This window comes from Athene cunicularia (genome assembly GCF_003259725.1).
Source record: "Athene cunicularia isolate RWA chromosome 1 unlocalized genomic scaffold, athCun1 chr1_part1, whole genome shotgun sequence".
Taxonomy (NCBI): Eukaryota; Metazoa; Chordata; class Aves; order Strigiformes; family Strigidae; genus Athene; species Athene cunicularia.
In genome coordinates, this window is record NW_020799091.1 from 80,776,700 (window position 1) to 80,786,843 (window position 10,144).

A 10,144-nucleotide genomic window follows, 5' to 3' on the forward strand; every position below is an offset into this window, starting at 1 on the left:
TCGGCGAGGGCCGCGGCGTAGGGAGGCAGCCGGCGTGTGCGTGCCTGGGCAGAGCCCCGGCCTGCCCCCTCCGCAGCTGACGGGATCCCCAGTCCGGGCCTCGGGGTGTTTGTGAGCAACTACGCCCCGCGCTTGCTGGAGTGGCCTCGCTCGGCAGTGCCGTGTGGCGGGAGGGGGAGGCAAGCCCCAGTCCCGAAGCTGTTTGCCCGCCTCCTAATGTGCTGCTTGTGTGTGGCCTGGGAGTGAGGAGAGTTGCTTGCTCTCTTTCCTCCTTGGGCTTCAGGAGCACCTAAGAAAGGCAGGGAACGGGGAAGGACGCTTGTCAGCTCCAGGCACCTGCTGAGCGGATGAGATTCGTTCCAGGGAGGTGACATTACTGGAGGAGTCGCTAAGCTTGCTTGATCAAAGGCAGAGTGCTCAGATGTTGCATGCAGTCAGGCACTGGGCTCTGAGGGCTCTGCTGCCCGGATTACCACGGGGTTACTGATGGCATCCACAGGTGTGCAGATGGTGAGGTTGTGAGCAACCTTGAATGGAAGTCTCAGGTTAGAGATGCGGGTGAGGTTTTGGCTGTCTGAGTTATACCTATGGAGTCTTTTAAAATTGCATACTATGAAACGGAGAGATTTTGACCTCCCATCAGTATTTGGCATGGAAGAGTGACAAGAGTTGAAGGTCATCCCTCCCTCCTATTTTTCCATTATGAACTGGCTAGAAAGAATACAGCTAGAATGAAAAATGATGGAAAAGGGTTGATATGAAAAAGCTTTCAGATAGACAGTTCCTAACCATAATGGAAGCAATGTGCTGTTTCTAGGCAGCATGGCAGGGCTGTTAGAGAAGCAAGGATGAGCCCGGCCAAGATTCAGTAGCAGAAGAACAGACCTGAGCATTATCGGTGGTGGTGAAGTGTGCTTTTGTTATCTATACATTAAGACTGCTGCCTGTAGAGAATATCTCAAGGGAGAAGGAAAGTGATGGGACTTAATATTTCATACTCTGTGAAAGAGAGGAAGACTAGAATGTGCTGAAATGTGTACCAAAATTATAGCGTGGGAGATCACCAAATTTTTCTCCCTAATCTTAACTAGTGACCAAGTTTCAGAAACTTAAGGGATATTTCATAGAGTTGTTGAGAACTTCGAATACTGCAGAGTTCAGGAAGGGTGAGATTCTGTGTTGTGTCCGAATGTGATCATTGCTGCTGTCCACATGCAGCTCCAACAGCATAGCTACAGATCTCATTGTCATGTCAGATGTCCCTGTAGAGTTAGTTACTGTTTCCTATTACTGCCTTGTTAATTTTGCTGTTTGTGGAGTTTTGTAGTGTTGATATCAATTGAATACATATATATATAACTGTAAAAATCCTTTGTTTGGTTGTTTTAATGTAAACAGTATTCTTTTATCTTTAGCCATCAAAAATACAGAGCTATTCTGAAGAAAGAAAAGCGGAAAAAAAAGCGTCAGGCACTTGCCAAACTAAGAGACTCAGGTAACTGTGAAGTGTTTTGTATTGTCAGTGAAATTAGTAGTGATTTTTTTTCTTTTCTTTTTTAAAAGGATGTAGTTTTGTGTATCTTTGTTGACTACAACATCCAGTTATTTAGATGCATTGTTTTGTGTTTTTTTTCTCAGAAGCTACAGAAAAAGATGAATCGGTGTCTGAGGAGGAAGAGGAGGAACTGGAAGAAGAAGAGGAAGAGGAAGAAGAAGAAAAAAAACTTGAGGCAGAAAGGTGAAAAATCTAGAAAATGGCATATATGCAGTAGATACATTTGTGGTCAATTCTGTTTTGATACTTTGAAAAGTTTTAATATATTATGTAAAATAGAACTATTTTGGTGTATTTCAGGCTACACAGTTTTTTCTCTAAAGCCTAAAGATTAGATAAGATGTAGTTATTTCTGAACTAATAAATTTGAATTGTATGCATGACATTTGCATGAGTTGTGGGTAGTCATTAAATTTTGTCCTAAGTGGTATGTGGTTTCCTCGGTAGACAAAAACTACATGAGCAGTGGTTGCTGAGAGAAGAAAAGGCCCAAGAAGAATTCAAGCTTAAGAAAGAAAAAGAAGAGGCTGCAAGAAAACGTCAAGAAGAAGAAGAGGTGATGTATAAACTGAGTATTAGAGTTGTGTCTGGCAGTAAGGTAGACAGTGTAATATCTTCCATTGTTTTGTAGTGGACCCAGTTTTCTTGGTGTTGGTATGTTTGAAAGCATAAGCTCTTCTTTCTTCCGTTCTAGAAGAGCAAAATTAAAAAGGGAAAAAAAAAAAAGACTTGTTACAAGGGTTTTTGTCCAGAGATTTAGTTACGGGATGAAAACTTAACAGTCAAGGAGTTGTAATACAACAGGATAGTTTTGCATTTGACTGATTATAAAGCATTTGTTTCCTTAAATAATTTTTAATTTTTTATTTATTTTTTTTTTTATCATAAAGAGGAAGATCAAAGAAGAATGGGAAGAGCAGCAAAGAAAAGAGAGAGAAGTGGCACAGCAGAAGCAACAGGAGAAGAGAGAGAGAGAGGTGATTCCTGGCAGTGGGAGGATAAACATGTTACATATCCTCTTACATTATCGGATGCAACAGTTGAAGAGGGATTTTATTCTAATTAGCTAACGTATAAATGTGTTAGTTACTTCTTCTCTCCATTCTGTCTAAATTTGTGAAACTATTATTCACTGTTAAAGAGGATCTAGTGAGTCCAGATACCGAGAAGGGTAACTAGTTTAAACGCATCTGGTTGTTCATAGTGTGTAGTTTTTTACATCAGTTAAATACAAATGCACCGCTGGGAATGCAGGTTGATATATGTGCACTTTTTGCATCATGCATTAAATATAATCCTTATTTAATATCCCAGTTGAACACAGTCAGTGTTGAAGAAAATGCCCAGTGAGGATATGGAATATGGAATTACATCGCTGCTGTTCCTTAACACAGTTCTTAATCAAAAGATACATTACAGCTCTTCTTTACCTGACTCATCCAACAGGACGTATCTTTTTTTCAGAGCTCCTTCAATGGAGGGAAAAAAAAATTATACTGAAGATACTAGTCATTGATAACATTTCTATTAATGATACATTCTTCTTGAGTTTTAGAAGTTGAATGACCTGAATGTAAGATGTCCTGTACAGAAATCCAGCGTGAGGACTAGCCTATCGCCAGTAAAGGATGATTGCAGCTCTCTAGGATTTGGTCATTTTAGCTTCACCACAATTGCAAAAGATTCCAGTCATTTCACTGGGAGGTGTCTTGCTACTGTGTCTGGTAGCCACAGCAGGAGAAGAGACATAAGCAAACAGTTGGTTGTGTCACTGATTACATAACACTTGCATGAGGAATGAAAAAGAACAGCAGTGGTTGTATTTCCTGTCTTACTTCCTCTGTGTTAAGTGTCCATTTGTGTCTTTGCGGAGTAGGGAGAAAAAATAATGATCAAGTTCTTTATCGAAGGTTGAGATACAGTTCCGAGTAGTCGAACTGTGGTAACAGCGGGGTTTTTTTCCTTCCCCCTTCTTGTGTCTGAGCTTGCCCAAGCACTCAGTGAGCTAATTTGGTTCCTTGAACTAGATGGAAGCCACCTTCTTCTTTGTTTCATTGTTAGTTTGTTTGTCTTCTTTTTATTTTTTTTTCTGGGTTACTATTTTACTGGTTTAGTGAATTAAATTGTCTCATAGAGGGCATTGACAGGCACCCAGAGGGAAACTGAGTACCCAGCTGGGAGCAGAGCCACCTGTTTCAGCAGCAGAAAATTGTTCAATTGATTTGGCCTGTCTCTTGAAACAGCAGCTTATTCAAATTCTGACTTACTGATTTTAAAACATACATTTTTTAAAATATAATTCACTCTCTTCCAAATTAGAACAGTGCTAGTGTATTTTCTTGTATTGGTTATGTTTAAATGTCTTTTTTCTTGGAACTTCCTAGAATAATTTGTTAGAACTAATTTCCAGCCAGTTTTGGAGAGTGACTTTATTGTCTTGTTCAGTCCACTCAGAAGAAGGAAGGGGAAGAAGAATATACTAATTGGTTTCCTGTATTTGGAAGGCTAGATACAGTGCACTTATATTACAGCTGCTTAGCAGTTACATGCTTTGCTTTAACAGAGGGTCACTAAGCAGTGTGTTTTCCTGTGTAGTTACACTTAGTTAAAAAGTTTAGTGTAACTAAATGATTATGAACTTAACCAGACTGAGCACTAGAACAGAAGATATATTTAAGTGTTCAGTAGTTCATTGATAGTTTTAAAAAAGAAGAAAATTAAACTTTTTAGGTTGTCTAGCATCTAGATTAGAAAATCATCTGTATGAGGCTCTTGTCTGATGTATCCTTTAACAGCTTTTTGGCTACAGAGCAAAAGTAAAACTTCCATTTTTAAAGCAAACCCCATCAAACTTTTATTATGCATAATCACTGAGTATTGCAAATTAGGTTCTTAACTAAAGAAACCAGATGTTTTGCATGTCCTCAGGGTTTTCACTAGTCCTGTGTTTGCACCATTTATAGGCAGCTGTGCAGAGGATGCTGGATCAAGCTGAAAGCCAGGTATGCTCAGAGACTTTTTTGAAAAAGAACTGAAGTAATTTAATTGCTGTCCGGTGTTTGCGTTCTAGCATGTTGTCCATCTGTTCTCAAGAACCTAATGGCCTGAATAGATTTAATATGTAGTGGCTTGCATGAGCTGTAAACAATTATTTACCGGGTGGAACATAATTAAGGACATTTCTGGCTGGTTGGTGGCAGTGCAGTTGTGCATACTCATTCCTGTTCAAGATCTGAGTCAAAATGAATCTGGAAATACTGCTGTGTGTTGTTCAAAAAACTATGCATGATGGTTTATTTGTGAATCGGAATTCTAAGTAAATATGTCAGTCCTTCTGGTTGGCAAGACAAACTTGTCTTTTTAAGCAGATGGCAGGCTCTAAATAAAAGGATTCAGCAGTAGAGGAGAGCATAGCTGCTTAAGGGGAAAAAAAAAAAAAGTGGGGGATGGAGAAGCTGACTGCTTGGCTGCCTGGAAGAGCGTGGAACTTGAGCTGGCAGTGTGTAGTTAAAAAACTGCAGTTTTCATTTGAATCTTAGAGGGGATGATTCAATCTTTCCTATTGTCTTAAAGAACAATTTGGCATATTTTCCCTGTCATATGGTTAAACTTGTTAAGATTCTTGCTCTGCTTAAACCACTGCATGAATCTGAAAATTGTTTTAATCTGGTTAACCTATTGTGTGTTGATTGCCATAGCTACATTGGAGTTGCATTCAGTTCCAAATTATGTTTAAACAGATCTTTAGGTAGCGAATCTAACTCTTATTTTGTAATATGGTTACTGAACTGCTCTGAACTATCACCTGCCCAGAGCTCAAGATGCATTGGCAGCCATTTCTGCCAAGGAATAGGCAGAAATGTGGCACATTAGAGACTTCATTATAGTATCAGTTGAGGGTTCAGTTACTGTTGAAGTGACAGTGCTGTTCTGTGGAAAGAAAATTATGATTGAGAGTCATGAACAGAACTGTTAAGAGGATCAAATGCTACTTGTAAATAAGCAAGAGTTTTCAGCTGATTTGAAAGGAGAACTTAGGGAAGTCCGTTTTACAGATCTTTTGGTTAGTAAAATTAAAATTCCCTTACTAAAATGTCTGTTTCATTTGTAGTCAGTCAAGGCTTGCAGCTTGATAATCCCATTTTGAATTATAGAAGTCTTAATGGCCTGAGATGATCAGTATGGAGGCTTTTACTTCCAGTACTAAATCTGAATCTAATTTTTTTTATTTCTGGCCTTTGGCAGGTTACTTTTATTTTAGCCTGTTCTAGCCGCATAAAAAGCGTTAATTATAACCTCACTGAGCTTTGAGCTGTTGCAGAGACAAGTAAATAGTTGTAGCTTTCTATCTGCCAGGTGTATAAACTGCTGCTCAGCAGGTCCTGGAGTGAACAGGTTTAGCTGAATGGGAAGAACCTGTCCCAGTATTTGTAATTCTCCTGGATAATGAATGAAATTGCTGTTTGAGGAGCAAGTATATTGCAACTCTTTTGATTATAAAATCTTAAGAAGCTTTTCCTTTAGTAAAAGAAAACATCCAGTTCAACGATTTCTATGTTAAAAGGAAATCATGAATGTAGACTTGTTCTTAATACTGAACAATTATCAGGAAAAGAGGTTTCCATCACCAGACCCAAGGCACTGGGCAGCTTTGTAAAACGGTGCTTCAAATAGTTTCAGCTTGCTTTATACTCATAATTGCATGTGGATTTAATTGAAAGTATTGTTTTGATAGTACTTTTCTGTATTAATTTCTAATTTCTATTTTAACATTTTTTTCACAGCTGGAGAATGGTGTGACCTGGCATAACCCAGAGCCCCCAGAGAATATAGGAACGGAGAAGGATAGAGCGAATTGCCCTTTCTATATAAAAACAGGTTCCTGCCGATTTGGAGATAGGTAATTATCTGAGTATTTACCAGCGTAGAAGTGTTTTGGAGAGACGAAAGGGAAGCAACTTCTTCAGGTCATAGGCAAACTGAAAGAAAATTGCTATATAAATTATTATCATGCATTTGAATGTGGTTTTGTTACTCATGATGGAACTAGACATTGAAAGCAAAAGCATTGCCTGGCTGGAATTGAACTATTTATTGTTATGGCGTATTGTTGATGGTGCAGTCTGGTTACGTAGGTCAAACTGACTTTTCCTTAGGTCTGACACATGGGCAGATATATTCAGACAGAATATATTTGATTTCTGTTATTAGTACAGGCCTGATGTCAGATGATGGGTTTTTATCTTGTCTAATTTGCATGTGCACATTGTCTAAAAAATAGAATCAAATTTCAAATGGACTAAAGCAAGTGAACGTACATCTGCTGGGAAAGCTGTTGCGTAGCTTCTAGAATTCTCCTGTATGCATGCTGTTTAAATGTCTGATATATTCATTCTTGATTTTTGTGTACTGTTACGAGTGCCCTATATCAGAAGGGAAGTATAATAAAAGTCCAAGAACAGAGGACAAGATGATGAGAGATGAGGAACAGCTTCTGTAGGAGGAGTGGCTAACTGGTCTAGACTTTACTTTCAAAAAGATGATGGAAGAGGGCTGTGGTAGATGGAACATTGAACTCATGAGTAGGATGGGAAAGATTATTTGCTTTTATTTTGAAACAGTTTAATTAGGTTTTCCTGAGTGTTTACCAGCTTTAAAAAAAAAAAAAAAAAAAAAAAAGTACTTTCTCATATGAAACAAAGGGCGAAACTTGTTGCCAAAGCACATAGAGAACGCCAAAAGTATAAGGATCCAAATGCAGCATCTGGCTAGAAAATCCCTGAGTTCGTGTGTGTAGGGAGAACTGATAGCTCAGAAGGGGAAGACTGATACTTACTACATGTATCTTTGGCATAAACTAATAAGGCTATTTTACTAGCTTATATCACTGAAACATGTGTGGTCCAGCTATTGTAGTTTTCTTTATGCTAGAACTAATTTGTTTTAGTGTGATGGATATCGTGGATAATTATGTGATAATTCAGCTCTATAGAAGCTTCAAATTCACATCTTTTTTCTGTTCTGAAATATGTGCTGAATACCTAAATAAAACTGTCCAGTTGTTTCACTGCAGGCAGCGTTTTTGATTTTCAAATGTTTAGTTCTTTGTAATCTTTGCAGTATTTTGTTTCAGTGGTATTTAATGGGCGTAACCTCCTTGGATTAACTATGAATTGCATAAAAATCAGTTTTGCTTTGAGCTAGGAATAGCCTTGGTAAATAAATCCTGAGAAGCATCATATTCTGCCCTTTTCTCACCTATAGTTGTTGATCTCAGCTACCTCTCCTTTATCTTCCTTCCTCTTCCTCACATACCTGCTTCCTTCATATTCCGGACATTTTAACCTCTGGTGTTGACTGTAAGCCGAAGGGCTGAGATACAGCTAGAATAAGCACTAGAAGAATGGGTTGGAAGCTGAAATGGCCTGCAAGGTTGAAAAATTGAGAGCTAGTGTTACCAATAAAGTACTTGTTAAATCTTGTCAAAGCTCACTGTGCCTTGTAGAAGCTAAAACTGGCTGTTATTAATTTCCCCAGTAATTCAATCCCTAATATTTTGTAGTAATAACAGGATTTTTGGTCATGCATTTTCCTTGGGGTTACTTTTGTTCTGTCATGTGCCATATTTATTTTTTGTATAGGCAATATTAGTTGGGTCTGATATTTTGAGTTGCATCATTCAGATAGAACAGCGAAAGAAGGCAGCTTCTAAAATGTAAAAAATAATTATTTGTCACCAGTTTTAGTTTTGGATTTGGAGGGGTTTTTTTCTTGTTTGTTTTTTGAAGTCTAAGGTCTCAACCAGAAAGTGAGAGTCAATTTCTGACTGACTGGAGGAAGAAAGAAACTTCCTATCTGAAGTCTAGGTTTTAATTGCCCATTTTGAGACCTGACCTCCCTCCAATTTGTCTGTACTTTGTTACTGCTAGATAAAGAAAGGGAGTAGACTAGTCCGTTTTTCTGATCATGTCATGAAAAGCAGAAATGTGTTGGAGAGTGCATGACCTGGTTGCTTGTGAAAGTGTTTGAAACGGAGATCATAAAGCACACTGAAATAAACATGTAGGCTCTCTATGTTCTTACTGAATCTAAAGGTTTGTAGGGGAGAGCTGTATTGCAGCATGTGAGGGAGGTAGCCTGAATGTGATGGATGGTGAGGAAGATCTAATACCTATGGCTGGCAAGAAGATGCAGATTAAGACTTACTTAGAAGAATCATTTTTTTAGAAGTGGAAAAATACCAATCTTGTACTCATCCCACTTAATGTCTAAACGTGCTTTCCTTCCCTCACTCCCTCTCCCCACCCCTCATATGGTAACAACTTCAGTAAAAGTTGTTCAGTTTGCAAAAAGAAGAGCAGGGACTTGCTTTAAAATGTCTTAAAAAACTGTCAGTAGTCTTTCTGTAAAGGCCTTCAGAAATGGGGAACACATTTAACTCTAGTAGCTCTAGAAGAAATTACTTCAGCTCCTATTATGTTACTGGTATCTGTAGTTTTTGCAGATGTGCTTTTTTAAGCAAGAAAGTATTTATGCATGGCAGAAAGCATTAAGATTATATGCAAACGCACTTCTGGAAGATTCGTTTTAATAGTTGAAATACGTTGATCTTCCACTAATGGATTTTCTTTTGTAATAACTGTTACTCAAAATTGGCAAGTGTTTGAAGCTTCAACAAGTGTATCTTCTGCTGAAAGTGCTGATCTTTTCCACTTTTCTTTCTTCACGACAAATGTCCAGGTGTTCTCGCAAGCATAACTATCCAACATCTAGTAAGACGCTACTCGTCCGAGGGATGTTTATTACTTTTGGCATGGAGCAGTGCCGGAGGGATGACTACGACACAGACGCGAGTCTCGAGTACAGTGACGAGGAGACCTACCAGCAGTTCCTGGAGTTCTACGAGGATGTGCTCCCTGAGTTTCAGAATGTGGGGAAGGTTGTTCAATTCAAGGTATGCCCCTGAGTGTAATAGCTTCTTAAATATGTAACATATACCACATAAGTTGTGTTTTACTAGCCTTAATGGGAATTCTGTCCAGCATGCCCTAGGTAAATCCCACATACATTAGAGAACTATGGAGTATCCTTACCAAAAACTGCACATCTCTCATGTCACCTGTAGACTTGCCACTACTATTACAAAGAAAGCACTGTCTTACTCTGGGTAAATATTCTCTCCCATTCCCCTGAACTGTTATAAAACCTTGTGCTTTTATATTGCAAGTTACTCATACTGCTCAACAGTTCCTCCTTTACTTAGCCCATAAGCCCCAGAGGGTCCACTAAGACTGTTAGACAATATAAATATATCTGGGCTATTGTATTTGTGCCTAAGGAATGAAACTGTGGGGGTATAAAATGTATTTTGAGTATACACCCAAACAATGTCGTTTTAGGACTGTTTGGATAAAATGAAATCAAATTAAAACGAACTGAAAAGGTAGTAGATATTTCAGAAGGAGGAATTATAGAAAGGTAAGTTATATAAATGATGTTGAGATTTGTCATCCATCCTTAGTTTGTGCATTTGGTTTGCTGAATGTTCCGTGCTGAATTTTTCCCATTTATATTATGACTTCTTAGGGG

At 38.5% G+C, this 10,144-nt stretch overlaps 1 protein-coding gene across 1 annotated transcript in view; it reads left to right on the plus strand.

The window, feature by feature from the left end:
• Positions 1–10,144, plus strand: part of ZRSR2 (zinc finger CCCH-type, RNA binding motif and serine/arginine rich 2) — a 20,496-nt gene that overhangs the window by 3,853 nt on the left and 6,499 nt on the right. The window contains exons 2-9 of the mRNA XM_026846194.1: positions 524–545; positions 1,416–1,495; positions 1,639–1,738; positions 2,003–2,111; positions 2,446–2,532; positions 4,519–4,557; positions 6,340–6,455; positions 9,296–9,509. Coding sequence (XP_026701995.1) covers positions 524–545; positions 1,416–1,495; positions 1,639–1,738; positions 2,003–2,111; positions 2,446–2,532; positions 4,519–4,557; positions 6,340–6,455; positions 9,296–9,509 — 767 coding nt within the window. The remainder of the gene's footprint in view (positions 1–523; positions 546–1,415; positions 1,496–1,638; positions 1,739–2,002; positions 2,112–2,445; positions 2,533–4,518; positions 4,558–6,339; positions 6,456–9,295; positions 9,510–10,144) is intronic.